Genomic DNA, 15,773 nt, shown 5'->3' on the forward strand with positions numbered 1-15,773 from the left:
GGTTTTGAGTAATGAACAAGGCTGGGAGTTTTTAAAAGCCTCAGGAATCTTTTGCAGGTGTTTAGAGTTACGTCGTTGATTCTGATGGTTAGGTTAATAGCTTGTTTAGAGAACCTTTCATGATATGCTAATTTTTTGGGAAGGGCATTTTGGGTTTTCATGAGCTGTATGCCATAATCATCAGTATTAAAACAATTAAAGACCTGAAATATTTCAGTTGGTGTGCAATGAATCTGAAATATATGAAAGTTTCATTTTTATCATTACATTATGGAAAATAATGACCTTTATCACAATATGCTCATTTTTTGAGAAGGACCTGTATGCCGTACGCTCAGGAGTAGGAGCAGAATTTTTTTATTTAACACATTTTAAAATCGATTTATGGGCCTTTTGAATCGATTCAGAATCGACAGAACTAAGAATCTAGATTCTTTTAAAACAATCACATTTTTTCTGCACCCCTAGTTAGAAAGACATCTCTACTCCGCAGGTGTTTAGCAGGTGCGTGGAAGCAGCGCTGCGTGAGAATCCTCTCGTATATAGACGATGATCTGATATGTTCTCGCACGTGGGCACAAGCAATCTGCCACTCCCAGGCAGGAATAAAACATTTAACAGACCTGGGATTTAGAGTAAACTGGACAAAGAGCTGCTTAGTACCCAAACAAAGTACAGAATATTTGAGTCTCAAAATAGACTCCCTCTCATCACGTGACACTGTCAGAGGAGGATCACATCCTTCTCCCAGTGCATCGCGAGCTTCCAGCTGGGGAGAGTCATTTCATTCAGACGTTGTCTGCGCCTGCTCGTGCAAATGGCCTCAGTAATTACGGTGGTAAAACTTGTATGGGTCTTCTAATGAGGGATTTTCAAAGATGGCTCGCATCGCTGAGTTTATGCCCCCACCGCCATTTACATCACAGAGTGAAAGTATCTGCAACATGTATGATGGCTCTGCATCCATGGAGGGACCCAGTGGTTTTTAGCACTGGGGTTCAGCTAGGAGCAGTAACATCCAGGGTCACCATCACAACAGATGCATCCCTGAGAGGATGGGGGGCCACGATGAAGGGCAGAGCAGTGAACGGGTGTGGTCTCAGAAAATGTCACGCTTCCACATAAATGTGCTGGAGCTGCAGGCAGTTTTTCTAGCTTTAAAGCATTTTCTACCCCATCTAAAGGACCGTCATGTCTTAGTGAAGACGGACAACTCAACGGTGGTTGCTGACATCAACCGTCAGGGCGGGACACGATCCCAGCAGCTGCACAGACTGGCCCGAGAGTTCATCTTATGGAGCAGCACCAGACTCCCGTCAGTCCGAGCAACTCATGCGGCAGGGATCCTGATGAGAGGAGCAGATCTGTTGTCCAGGGGCAACCCCCTGTATGAGGAGTGGCAGCTCCACCCTCAGGTGGTGGAGCAGACCAGGCAGAGATGTGGCAGGCACGCCGTAGATCTCTTCGCCTCATGGGAAATCACCCATTATTTAAACTATCATCCAAATGGGTCGCTTTTATTTCTTTTATACAAATGTAATTTGGCATATTTTCAAAATAAACATTTTGTAAGTCTTTATTTTGGCCTTTTTCGTACCGAAAATGAACTGAACTGAGCCCTGCTTGAAACTGAACCGAACCGAAATGTGATTTTAGCGTACCGTTACACCCCTAGTAGTTAGCATCGAAGCTAACATGTTAGCTGGTGAAGTGTCACTCTGTCGCCACAGCCACTAATGAGACACAGACACACTTGTCTTCTCAGCTGTAAAAAGACCTCTTCCTCCCAGGCCCTGTCAACTCACGTTTTCTGCCATTTTAACCTCTGGGAGGTAAAACTAGCTTGTAGCTGCACCGCTGCAGAGATGGGAGTGACCTATGCATGATTCTGAACTTTGACCCCAGACAAGATTGATAAATTGTATACGTAAAACTATTTATTTTTACATTATTAATTATTTTCATTTCAAATATACATCCTTGCAAATGTTATTTCTTAAATTTAAAAATATAATTAATGATGATTTTTAGGTGTTGCTCCTTGATCATGAGAACTATTTTTAGAACATGCCCCGTGGGCATCTCATGTGGTCCCTGCGGCCTACCAGGTGCCCACGGGCACTACGCTGGTGACCCCTGCCCTAGGGATAATAAAGATTGTTGAATTAGAACTTGTAAAATGCAGAACGGCATGTCAGTACTTTAAGGTTTGACATGTTTGTCCGTGTTGTAGCTGTGTTTTTCAGTCAGAGCATCTGAGCCGGAGTTTGACATTGTCTCTGAAGATGGAGATCAACAAGTCTAACAGGTGAGTCCTTTACGTATTTTGTACTTACTCTTGAGATCTGCCTCAACAAAACCATTATTAATGGGCAATTATAATATCAGAGTCAGAGTCAGAGTTTCTTTATTGTCATTCGCACCTCATGTGGTGGAGCGAAATTATGTACACAGGGTCCCAGTTACATCCAACAATAAAATGTATAAGAAAAACAGTAATAACATCTAAGATATGAACTAAGAAAAACATCAACTAAATATACACTAAGCACTCATAACATAAAACATTGAACATCAGCACAAACATGAACATGAGTCTGTGAGCAGATGTGCACGCATGAACACATCAACATTGAAACAGATCAGCAGCAACATGAAACAGATCAGCAGCAACATGAAACAGATCAGCAGCAACATGAAACAGATCAGCAGCAACATGATATGGTTTTTCACAGTGATTATTCTGGTTAGAGATTCATGAGTCTAACAGCCTCAGGGTAGAAGCTGTTCCTCAGTCTAGTGGTTCTACACTTAATGCTCCTTAACCTCCTTCCTGAGGGGAGTGGGGCAAAAAGTGTGTGTGCTGGGTGAGTGGGGTCCTTCATGATGCAGGTGGCCCTCTTCCTGCATCTGGAGGTGTAGATGTCTGTGATGGTGGGGAGACTGACTCCAACATCTTCTGTGCAGCCTTCACCACTCTCTGCAAAGCTTTTCTTTCTGCAGCTGTGCAGCCTCCATGCCACACGTTGATGCTCGAGCACGTACTAGTACACGTAGTACACAAGTACTAAAGTATAGCAATGTTTTATGGTTATAAAAACTTTTTCATTTTAATTTCAGTTTGTATACAGTAGTCCCTTGTTTTTTTTTTTTTGGGGGGGTGGGGGTGTTCTTCCGGACCACCCCTGCAATAAGTGAAAATCCATGAAGTAGCAACATTATATTTATTTTAGTGTTTATATATATTTCAAGGCTTTAGAAACCCTTCCCACACTCTTGCAATGTGGGAAGGGTTGCAGACTTTTGGTTGGCCGGTTCAAAACCATAGGTGGTCGAATTAGTCTAGGTCTGGATGAAAAAAGTCCTGATGGTCTAGAAAAACAGCGCCGGACCTACGGCGGGACATCTCCTCGCTTGGAAGTTTTCGTAGGCTGGCTACCAGCTCTCAAGATTCACCAAAGAGTCGGGAGGTCTGGGTCCAGTCCGGTGGGTTCCGTGCGGCTTCTCTGCATCTGCTAGGTGACGAAGTCGCTGTAATGAGCACCAAACAATCTCCAATCGGATCAAAACTTTCCCTCTAGTTTTTCAGCAGAAGGAAAAGGGGCTTCTGTGAAGGGCCCTGTTGCCTTCTGGGAAATGTGGTCATGATGAGTGGGAATGCAGCTGAGAGAAAACTGCAAACTGGCGGCGCCTGTCCGAAGTATTTTTTATTTTTCGTTAACAGTACAGTACTGTATCCAGTATTGTGCCAGTCACATGAGTAATATTAAAGTTGACAGTCGTGTCGTGTACAATTGTCCCCCTAATATTATGAACTGTTTGCTCAACAACCACGACAGAGCGAGTCCACGAAAGTCGAACCACAAAGTAGCGAGGGCCTACTGCATAGCTGTCAGGTCTCCTAACTTCAGTTTTGTTGAAATGAGTTGGTGTTTGAATAAAAGTCATAGGAACATGTTGGCGTGTTTTATCAGTGCCTGTAATGGTTTTAAGAAAAATACATTTTAATGGTGAACTCATCTTTATGCTATATAAATGCTAGGCTAAGTATTTTTAAGGCTTTATAACAGTATTTAATTTCAATACAGCATGGCAGCTGTGGCTGAGTGGTTAGAGCAGTCGTCCTCCAGTGCAAGAGTTGCCTCGCATACCGAAGTGTGTCTGGGCAAGACACTGAAACCCTCATGCTGCTGATCTCACGCTGCTGATCTCACGCTGCTGATCTCATGCTGCTGATCTCATGCTGCTGATCTCACGCTGCTGATCTCACGCTGCTGATCTGTTTCATGTTGCTGTGTTCATTTGCACTCATCTGCTCACACAGACTCATGTTCGTGCTGCTGTTTGGCGTGTTGTTTTTGTACTATTAGTTTTTAGTGTGTTCTTAGTTTTAGCATATTGATTAGTTCATATCTTAGATCTTATTACTGTTTGTCTTTTACAATTTACCAGTATACTTTTGTTGGATGTAACTGGGAGCACCCTGTGCACACAGTTTCGTTCCACCACATGTGGTGCAGTTGACAATAAGGAACGTTGACTTGATCAGACGAGCTCCTTCACTGACCAGTTTTAACTCTTAAAAACAGTTTTACTGCCTGCCTGTTACCACACACTGAATTTGCTCTGCACCGTTTTTATTGACCTTAATGTTTTAGCAACAGTTAAAAAAAAACTAGGGGGTGTGAATCTCTGTCTGGTGATTCGATTCTGATTTTTTTGTGTCACGATTCAATTCAAAAACTATTTTTCTATTGAAATGGTCGTAAATTTAGTTTCAATAATAATGCATATGTAACTGACGAGCTGAAAAGATTAAACAACAATGTAAACAAATGGAACATTTATTTAAAACAATAATTTTAGGTTGCTCACTGTATCAAATCTTTTTGCATCGTTTTTTATTTATACAAAAATAGAAACAAATACAGGAGTGCATAAAATTCTGTAACTTAAATTACCAGTATTAGGTTAGCTGCCTGGATTTTTATAAAGAATAAAATAAAAATCTAGGAACAAATAATTCATCCATCATCTTTATCCACTTCTTCCTTTACGAGTCACTGGTATCACTGGTATCACTGGTATCACTGGTATCACTGGTATCACTGGTGCCCATATCAGCCATCACTCTGTGGGGGACACCTGGACAGGTCTCCAGTCCATCACAGACAAATAATTCAAAATATATAAATATAAAAGTAAACAGACTTCATCCTACCATAGTACATTAACCTTTAACTCAACATGAAATACAGACTTCAGTCATTTTTAACCATATTGTTCTAACATTTGTTATATTTTCAAAACTTAACCTAACATGAAATATACAGACTTCAGTCTTAACCATATTGATTCATGTTTAGTAAATCTTTAACTAAATTTAAAAACCTGTGAAAACCTGCACAAAAACATCTGAACTATAATTTATAAACATAAACTGTCTCATTTAGAACTGGCTCCAGATGTGTCTCGTCTCTTCAACCTGTTCAAAAGATAAATTACATAAAGTTTGTTGAACAACTTGTCTGTAAGTTTTAGTTTAATATGAGAAATAACAGTTTCCTTTGAGCTGCAGCTGCATCAGAGCTTCTCCCATTTGTTGCTTCATGGTGAAGTTGTGGAGCTGCTTTATCGCAAAAAAAAAAAAGAAGAAGGAATAACGTACGTTGTCCATCGTATTAAAAATAAACCTGAACCTGTCACCTTCCACTGCTGGAGAGGGAACTCTTCCCAGCCTTTGGAGAAGCCTGGAAGTTTGTTGCAGCTGGTCGGCTGCTTCGCTTTCATCTTCCGCGCATTTTGTCGTATTTCCAAAATACTGTACCGTGATTTTATTTGACACTTGTTGTAAGCAACTGTGCTCTTGTTAATTTCTGTCTTCCCCCGGAACATTGTAGGATCTGACATGATGTTTAAAGATGGAGCGGGTTGAATCACGCTGTCCTCCTCCATGCTAGCAGCCTCCATTCAGATAAAGGGAGCTGGCTAACTAGCTTCCTGTACGGTGGCCTACACGGCTCAATTCTACGGCGGCCGAGCGGACACGTAATGCAATATGCCGTACGCTCATGAGCAGAAAAAATATAAAACTTAAACGAATTTACAAATCGATTTATGGGCCTTTAGAATTGATTCAGAATCGACAGAACTAAGAATCTAGATTCTTTAAAAAACAAAAATAATTTTGCACCCCTAGTTTAAACTTTAATGATTTTATGTGCGCAGCACTTTGTTGCAGCTGTGGTTTTATTAAAGGGCTTATAAAAAATGTATTATTATTATAAACAATTCAGTATCATTTTTTCTTTTACACTTAACGTTCCGTTGAGTCCAAACACCTCCACTTTTCTTGGACTCGTAACACATGAGGTAAAATTTTATTGATCCCGCAGGAAATTGCTAGCAGTTCGTTTCGACATACTTCTCTTTTTTCTGCAGCTCGTCCACGTCCCCACTACAAAAATGCTGGACAGGGTTCTCCAACAGAAAATCCTGGAAACATCTGAAGCGTGGAGATGAAAGCTGCAGTTCACCTACCAACATCAGAATCCCCACCCCACAACCACAGGGTCAGGAATGCTCGGGGGCTGACAGTTTATCATCATCATGTGGCTCCCCGTCGGGCACAGGATCTCACCGCAGGATCATTCATTTTGACCAGAACTCATCCTCTGACCTTAAAAGTCCAGATGTGGTTCTTGAGGAGCTTTTAGATGAGGAACAAGAGCACGGTGTGTGTCATATATCCCTAATGATGTTTGGCTTCAAAGGATTGTACTGAGGAGAAAAATGGACGTTTACTTTTCTTGTTTTAAATACTTTAAATCTTTTTCAGGTCTTCCTCTCACTGGTCCTGAATTGGCCAATGAGAAATGGAGAAAACATAGAAAGAAAAATGTCTTGCCTCTCTACAAAAGAAATGGTAGGAGGAGGTTTACTGATGACTTGTAAAATATAAATCATCATTCAACACTTAAAACGCAGTCTTAATCTTTTTCTTTATCTTTTTTTACTGTGTTCTTTAAAATCATCTGCTGTGTGTTTTATGTGTCCCTCTTCCACCCCCTCTACTTCTTAGTGACCCAGTGGGTTCTGGTAACCCATGTTGTGAACCCAAGGCACTTCTACGTCCGCTACGTGGCTGAGAAGAGGGAAGGCGAGATCCTTTCCAAGAAGATGGATGAACTGTGCAGTAGAGATGGTGGCTGCTTCACACAGAAAGATGCAGTGGAAATTGGTGTGTGCGTGCACGTGCACGTTGATGGATGTGTTTTTTAAGAAAATGAGTTTGTTTTTAGACTTTTAGCACTTCATCCTTTCACAAATAATAATTCAATGAAAGCTTTTTTCTTAATACCATTTAAGTTAATTTAAACTTTACTAGTTTTAGTGACTAAATCTTTATTTTAATGGTGCTGTCTTTATGATTAGAAAACTTATTTTATTTACAAAGGAAACATTTTCTCCATAACGACAGACTGACCAAGCAAATGTTGATTTTATGCAACATTTCACTTCATTGGAGAATGCAGCATGGATTATGTAAATGCTAGCAAACTAAAAATGTGTTAATATATGCTGACTTGATTCTGTTTCTGTGCAGGCAACCTCATCTTTGTGATGTATGACGGGCTGTGGTGTCGTACCAGAGTGTCTGAAGTCTTTCAGAAAGGCTGTCCAGAGGCTGTGAAAGCATGTCCAGTCACCCAGCTGGCCAGTCTGCGAGTCTTCTTCCCAGATTATGGCTTCACCAAAAGCATCACGTTACAAAAGTACAAACTCACGAATAAAGTTTTATGTATGAGAAGGAAAAACATAAATTCCTGTTATGCCCTTTATGCAGTAGCACTTACTTTAAGGCAGCTGCGGCTGAGTGACTCCAATGGGAGAGTTGGTGGTTCAATTCCACCAGCAGTCACATGTCGAAGTGTCCCTGGGCAAGACACTGAACCCCTTATTGCCTCTGATGTGTGTCCCATCAGTGTATGAATGTGATCTAGAGCACTGATTATCTTTGTGCCTCATTTACCCGTTCATACAGCACTCTACTAGATCTTTACAGATTGTTGTAAAAAGCTTTGATTGTCTTGATAAAATAGAAAGGTGCTATATAAGTACAGTCCATTTACTTACATTTGGTTGCAAAATTACCCAACCCCCTGATGTCTTACAGCCTGGACTGTAAAAGGCAAATTTTTATGTAACGTTATGATTTTACTCAAAATAATCCAGGTAGAGGTTAAATAGATACGCGTTTGAAATTTTAATATGAAACTGTAAAGTTGTTCTTCTGTTTGTGTTTACTCCCTTTGCTTTGAAGCCACGTAGGGTCAGTGAGTTCAGTGTGTAGGCCTGCTATGATTGCCCTTAAAGTCAGCAGCAGTTCAACACCTCTTAGTGTTACCACCAAGCAACTGACAGCATAAAGATCAAGACAGTCAACAAACCGGTCAGAGACAAAGCTGTAGAAAAACATACAGATCAGGGCTGTGTGATAAACATATCCCAAACTCTTAGTTTACCATAGAGAAAAGAGAAAATCCATTCTTAAATTAAAATAAATTTAAGAAATCAAAGATTATATCACAACAATGAGTGCTGATCACCAATTGATCACCACCTGGTTGTGAATTGGATCAGATGGCGGGGGAAGATACCGGACAGACCTGGTAGACCCAAACGTGGAGTGAGGATTTGCTGGGAATGCCTGGCAGAAGAACCCGTCAGAGATCTTCAGCTCACACCTCCAGGAGAGCTTTAACCACATCCCAGTTGAGGCAGGGGACATTAGCTATGTTTACATGCGCAGAATTCTTTGACCGGATTGAAATGTGTTCTGTTTGAATAATTCAAATGTATTGTTTACATGGGCACAATCTGTTCATGATGAGCGTTTACATGCAGCGGGCTTTGTTCTGAACAGCAGTACTGACATGTGCAGAGTGGTAAACTCTCCTTAAAAAAACACAGAAGAAGAAGTTCAACTTCCGGGTGAACGTAAACAAACCTGAACACCCAAAATGGACCCGCGACAGGTTTTAATGATGGTGGAGACGTTACTGCACTCCCTGACTGAGCTGCAGGTAATACAGATCATTTTGAGCTCTTTAAAAGTTTCTAGTAGAAATGTTGTGTCGCTCACCGACCAGTTTTACTTCCCTGACATGCTAATATTATTAGCGTTAGCCAGGCGGAAATGGCAAAGTCGCACATGCGCAGTCAGGTCAGTTTTTCACGATCAGATAAAAACGAACAGATCAAGCGTTTACATGCGCACCGATCGGGTTACAGATCGGCGTAAACCACCCGTTTCGTTCTGATCACAAATTATATCGGATCGCGCCGAATACACAAAAAATAACCCGAACGAAGTGTTTACATGACACACTTTTATTCCGACCGGCCATTTGATCCGGTTACTTATGTTCATGTAAACATACCCACTGAGTCAGAGCGGGCCATGTTCCGCACCTCAATTGTTGAAGTTTCTGCCTTGAACTGTGACCGCATGGTTATCTGTGCTTCTCGTGGTGGCCATCCATGAGCTTGGTAGTGAACACCCAGGGTTAGGGAGGCTGTCAAGCTGAAGAAAGAGTCCTATCAGTCCTTGCTGGCTGGGACTCCGGAGGCAGCTGAGAAGTTCCAAAGGGCTAAGCGGTCTGCAGCCTTGGCTGTTGCTGAGACAAAAGCTCAGATGTGGAAAGAGTTCAGTGAGGCCTTGGTTAGAGGCTGTTGGTTGGCTCCAATGAGATTCTGGCAAACCATCAGGCAGCTGAGGAGGAGAAAACAGCTCTTTACTAACACTGTGCTCAGTGAAAGTGGGGTGCTGTTGACCTCAACCAGTGATGTTGTCAGGAGGTGGAAGGAATACTTCTCTGACCTTAATCCCACCAGCATGTCTTCCATGGAGGAAGCTGAGTCGGTAGACTTTGGGTTTTGTCTTAACATAACAGTGGCTGAGTTGCCGAGGTAGTTAAAAAGCTCTGCATTGGCAAGGCTTTGGGGGTGGATGAGATTCGCCCTGATTTCCTTAAGGCTCTGGATGTTGTAGAGCTGTCTTGGTTGACACACCTTTGCAACATTGCATGGACATTGGGAGCAGTGTCACTGGATTGGCAGACTGTTGTTCAAATCTAAGTGGTGGTGGTTCCCCTCTTCAAAAAGAAGGACTGGAGGGTGTGCTCCAGTTATAGAGGTATCACTCTCTTTAGCCTCCCTGGTAAGGTCTATTCAGGGGTACTAGACAAGCAAATCCCATCATTGGTCTAACCTCAGATCCAAGAAGAACAATATGGGTTCTGTCCTGGCTGTGGAACACTGGACTCTTTACTGGAGCTCTTTACCCTCACTAGGGTCCTCGAGGTATCATGGGAGTTTGCCCATCCATTGTACATGTAGTTTGTGGACTTGGAGAAGGCATTCGAATGTGCTCCTCATGGTACACTGTGGGAGGTGCTCCGTGAGTATGGGACTGGGGACCCGTTGTTATGGGCTGTTTGTTTCTTATTCAAGCGTTGCAAGAGTTTGGTTTGCATAGCCTGTAGTAAGTCGGACCCCTTAAGGGTGGGAGTTGAACTCCGCCAGGGCTGCCCATTGTCACAGTTCTGTTCATAACTTTTGCGGAGAGAATTTCTCTGTGTAGCCAGGGGAAGGAGGGATCCCGGTTCAGTGGCCTAAGGATTCCATCTTTCTTTACTCTTTGCAGATGATGTGGTCCTGTTGGCGTCATTGTTCTGTGATCTTCAGCTCTCACTGCTGAGTGTGAAGTGGCTGGGAGGAGTTTTAGCACCTCCAAATCTGAGGCCATGGTCCTCAGTCAGAAAAGGGTGGATTGCTCTCTTTAGGTCCAGGGTGAGGTTCTGCCTCAAGTGAAGGAGTTAATGTATCTCGGGATTTGTTCAAGAGTGAGAAGAATGGAGGCTGAGATTGACAGACGGATTGGTGCAGCATCTGCAGTATTGTGAACTCTGTACCGGTCCGTTTTGGTGGAAGAGGGAGCTGAGCTGTAAGACAAAGCTCTCGGTTTACGGGTCGGTCTACGTTCCTACCCTCACCTATGGTCATAAGCTCTGGGTAGTGACCGAGAGAATGAGATCTTGGATACAGGTGGTTAAAATCAATTTCTTCTGCACAGTAGCTGAACTCTCCCTTAGAGATAGGGTGAGAATTTGTTATTTGGGAGAGACACTGAGTAGAACCGCTACTCCTCCACATCAAGAGGAGCCAGTTGAGGTGATTCAGGCATCTGGTAAGGATGCTCCTTTAGCGCCTCCCTAAAAAGGTGCTTCGGGCATGTCTGACTGGGAGGAGATCCCGGGGAAGACCCAGGCTCCATCCAGACACTGGAGAGACTGTCTTTCGTTTGGCCTGGGAACGCCTTGGAATCCTCTCTGAAGAACTGGAACAGGTGGGTTTTCAAAGAGATGTCTGGACTTCCCTGTTCAAGCTGTTGCCCCCACGACCCGACTTCGAAACAAGTGGAAGATAATGGATGGATGGATGAAAGAATACATCACAACAGTAAGCCTGCCAAAATACAAGTCACCCACGGATCATACGTGTACGGCATTAATTATACAAGCAGCCAGTGGGCCAAAAAGAACCCTGATGGAGCTGAGCAGCTGCTTTGCAGAGGTCGGGGTGTCTGTCCATGCAGTCACTATGCTGCACAGAGCTTGGTTTTATGAATTTGAGGCCAGGAAAAAGCCATTGATTAAAAAGAAAAAGTGGTATTGAAGACTCCTAAAATATGTGGAAGAAGGTGTTGTAGTAAGATAACACCAGCCTTTTGGCTGTTATGGAAGGCACCAACTCTGGTACGAACATCTTTTTTTCATGCTGAGAACACCATCCCTACAGTGAAACAGTGGTCGCAGCATCATGCTGTGGGGACATGTTTTACTAGTAGGGATGGAAAACTGGTCAGAGTTTATTGAAAACGGATGCATTAGAATTCTAATTCTTGGGGTAAATGCGTTTGCAACCCACTTTAAAAATGCAAAATCCTTCTTGTTTTCTTGTTTTTTGTGTATGATACTCTTAAACAATCTTGTATTTTTGTCACTTTTTTACAGTGTGGATGTCACAGCTGAGTCTACACTGAAGTCTGTGAACAACCATCTGAGGAAAGCGAGTGAGGCTGTGTGCAACTTTGCCCCCCTGGCCATCAGATGTTCACTGAAGGACCTGGTCCCATATGACCTGGTAAAACTTTTTATTTTGGGCAGCAACACACATTCAACACAAATTAAGCAAATGAAAGTAAACAGAAAACTGTATATGTGTGTGTGTGTGTGTGTGTGTGTGCACAGACAAAGGGCTGGAGCAGAGAATCAAAGGTAGAATTCTGCAATGTTGTTGGTGCTGCTGCAGTGGAAATGAGAATTTTGGGCCAGGACAGAGACTCTTTGTTGGTGGATCTGAGAAAAGCTCCCATGGACCAATCCAGTGATGTGCCCATCTCCGTCAGAGATTACCTTGTGTTTATTGAGGTGGCCAGGTACATATACAGGTGCAGAAATGGGTAACCAATAAAAAGCTTTATTAGAAAACGTTTTTTTTTATATTTAATTTTTTTTAATCAATTCAACAAAATCAACAGCTGAGTGAAAATGATCAAGGATTTTCTGAATGCTTGGCGCTACGACTGAATTCTGCTAAGCTTGTTTTCTCATCGATGCTTGCAGGTTTTACTCTCCAGTGACGCTGGGCAGGAATCCTCTGCTCTACTACTCTCCTGTTCGTCCCAAGACCAACACAGAGCTCAGTGCTGTGGTCAGCCACATCAACAACCCTTCTGACTTCTACATCCAGTTGGTATGAAATCAGGGACCCTCAACGACAGAAAATCAAACCGTGGAGAAACAAGTTTTTGTGCTTTAAAATTAAATATAATTTTTTTCTTTGTATTGTCCAAAAAGAAATCTGTAGACGTTTTGATTACGATGCAAACGGTTGACACATATTTTTTCCCCAAGGTATTTTTTAAATTTATGTTTTTACCTTTTACATTTCTTTCTCCTCCCTCTGCCTCACCAGGTTGATAACATGGAGTCCTTCTTGCTCTCAGCTAAGCTTCAGGATTGTTACAATGAATTGGCAGCTTTTGGAGGTGATGAGCTGGACATCTACTGCCCTGTGGTAGAACAGGCCTGTGTTGCACGCTTTGAAGACCAGTTGTGGTACAGAGCTCAAGTCATAGGTAAAGTGTGTACTCTACATATGTCAAAGACTAAATGTATAAATACATTACTTTGTATTGTCAGTCTTAGGAAAATGAAGTACAGTAGTCCCTCGCTACTTTGCAGTTCGTTTATCGTGGACCCGCTCTATCGTGGTTTTTCAAAATAAGATTGGACATGACTGATAGATGGATGAGCCGCATGATCGTCATGAAATATTATTTTAAATAAATTACATTATTTAGCCCCTGCTGCACCTTTGTGCAGCCCATACTGCAGGATAAATTTCCTGTTGCAGCTGATCAGCTGTTCACTGTGCAGAGCAGAGAAGTGGGCGTGGCCAAGCGCATCAGGTTAGTCCATCAGTGGGAGCTCAGTAACATGGCTGCAGCATCACACACTGGACATGTGGAAATGTGTTTCCATGAGGTTTTCAAACATAAAGCTCTTTTGTGAAAGTGTACCCCAGTGAAAAGAAAGTTCATAACATTTATATTAAAGTTCATTAGTTTGATATTTATATACTGGTTGAAAATACCGTCATTTCTGTTCTTTAAGCTGCTACTTTTGTCTCACAGTTTGTACCCTGAGGTTTATATGCAGGAGCGTCTTAATTATGTACTTTTTTCATAATTTTGAAAATATACATTGTTTTATTTTGAAGGACTTCCTGCCATCTCAGTAACTTCCTGCCACTGACTAATATTTTCCTTTGACAGAGCTGGGCGCTCATGCCTCTCAGCTCCTGTGATCCTGTGATCAGCCTGTGATCGGAAGATCGCCGGTTCAAGCCCCGGTACCGACAACATCAAAAATGTGGGTGGGGTAGGTGAAGCACCCACACCTGCCCCCAGCCTCCTTCGTCCCATCCTGGGCCCTTGAGCAAGGCCCTTAACCCCCACCATCTGCTCCTCCGGGTGTCCTAGATGCAGCTCTCTGCTCCACACAGAGGCTGTGGTAGCTCGGTGGTTATGTCAGAAAGGGCATCCGGCGTAAAAATAACTGCCAAGTCTTCATGCGATCTAGTTTACTGTGGTGACCCCTAACGTAGGGTGCAGCCGAACATTCATCCATCTATCCTGATGCATGCTCAATAATCCAGGTAGAAAAATCTAAAAAAGTTAAATCTGGTCCTCTGGACATTCAAAAAAACTAAACAAAGCAAAACAACAAAAAAATGTAGAAATGTTTAGTCTCTCATCCGAGAGACTTCCTCAGTCTGAGGTGCTGTATTCAGCTCAGTCTCTTAAACAGCACCGTCTCAGAGTGGATCAACCAGTTTTGCTGCTGACAACCAAAACCAGCTGATCACATGCTCAAGAAGGACCATCAGCCTAACAATGGATCATTAACACACTGATGGCTGTTTACTGTTCACAGAGGGCTGAGTGATACTAGCAATCACAGCATTGTAAGAGGGGGACAGTTGAACCCGGAGGCTCCACCCCTGTTTAATGATGGACGATTTCTTTTCACAAAGATGGCCTCCTTTACTCCTCTCTCAAACCATCGTTCCTCTCTGTCCAGGATGTGAACATCTTCATCCCTGAAAGAGTGACCGCTGGCCTGGAGATGAGTGTAGACCTCAGAGTCCTGGCCTGATGATGTTGATCTTCTGTGCTGGGCCATCCTTTTGGCCAGTGGCTGTTTTGTTTCCCCGATGTAAGACTGATCACCCTCCTGACACTGAACAGCATACACAACATTACTCTGTTTATGCCGGGGGACTGGATCTTTGGGATGAACCAGTCTTTGCCGTAATGTATTTTGGGGTTTAAAAGCCACTGGGACGTTATGTTTAGAAAATAAACGTCTCAGTTTCTCTGATACTCCCTCAACACATGGAATGACCACTGGTCTGGGTCTGGGTTCCTCCTTTTCACCTGATGGCTGACTGAAGTCCTGTTTGGGTTTCTTCTCTGCTTTCAGGAAGGCCCAGTTAGGATATCCACATTGCTCTAGAGCCTGTCTTGTGTGGGATTTCTCCTTCTGCCTGGCTCCTGAGCTAGTGGGGACGCTGTCTGTTCTGTGATACAGAGTCCTGATGAATCCTACAGCTACAGCATGCACGCTCAGGACATTATTACCTGCAGTGTTCCCTCAGTGACCAATGCAGACATGTTCCTGTTTTTAGTTTTCTACATTCACCTTAGAATCTAGCTGTTTTTATATTACTTTTCTTTTTTAGCCATCCTATTTGTAAACAAATAAAATAAAATCTGTATGCCTTTTTTATAACTGTCCATTGTTGTCATCATTCTTTGTTGAAATCAGGTCTCTCTTGTAAATGAGTCCTCGAGGCTCAATGGGATTTACCTGTTTTAATAAAGCTTGAATGAATGCATGACTGAGGTCTGTTTGTTAAAAAGTCTAGTACCCAGTTACAAATGGAGGGACTTAGTCCTAGTGTGAATAGTTTGTCCATCAGGGTTTGGGGGATCACGGTGTTGAAGGTAGATGTGAAGTCCACAAAGAACATATGGACGTAGGAGTCCTGCTCCAGGTGGTTGAGCGCAATGTGGACCACAGAAAAGACTGCATCCTTTTGTTGATCGGTTCTCACGGTTGATGTTGATGGTTGTTTTGATG

General features: G+C 42.7%; 1 protein-coding gene across 1 annotated transcript in view; it reads left to right on the forward strand.

The window, feature by feature from the left end:
• The window catches only part of rnf17 (ring finger protein 17), a 116,478-nt gene that overhangs the window by 6,778 nt on the left and 93,927 nt on the right, over positions 1–15,773 (forward strand). Inside the window, exons 9-17 of the mRNA XM_037686726.1 lie at positions 2,234–2,308; positions 6,442–6,734; positions 6,839–6,925; positions 7,082–7,240; positions 7,607–7,775; positions 12,078–12,207; positions 12,315–12,502; positions 12,690–12,819; positions 13,042–13,204. Coding sequence (XP_037542654.1) covers positions 2,234–2,308; positions 6,442–6,734; positions 6,839–6,925; positions 7,082–7,240; positions 7,607–7,775; positions 12,078–12,207; positions 12,315–12,502; positions 12,690–12,819; positions 13,042–13,204 — 1,394 coding nt within the window. The remainder of the gene's footprint in view (positions 1–2,233; positions 2,309–6,441; positions 6,735–6,838; positions 6,926–7,081; positions 7,241–7,606; positions 7,776–12,077; positions 12,208–12,314; positions 12,503–12,689; positions 12,820–13,041; positions 13,205–15,773) is intronic.

The sequence above is a fragment of the Nematolebias whitei genome, chromosome 13 (assembly GCF_014905685.2).
Source record: "Nematolebias whitei isolate Nwh7 chromosome 13, NemWhi1, whole genome shotgun sequence".
Taxonomy (NCBI): Eukaryota; Metazoa; Chordata; class Actinopteri; order Cyprinodontiformes; family Rivulidae; genus Nematolebias; species Nematolebias whitei.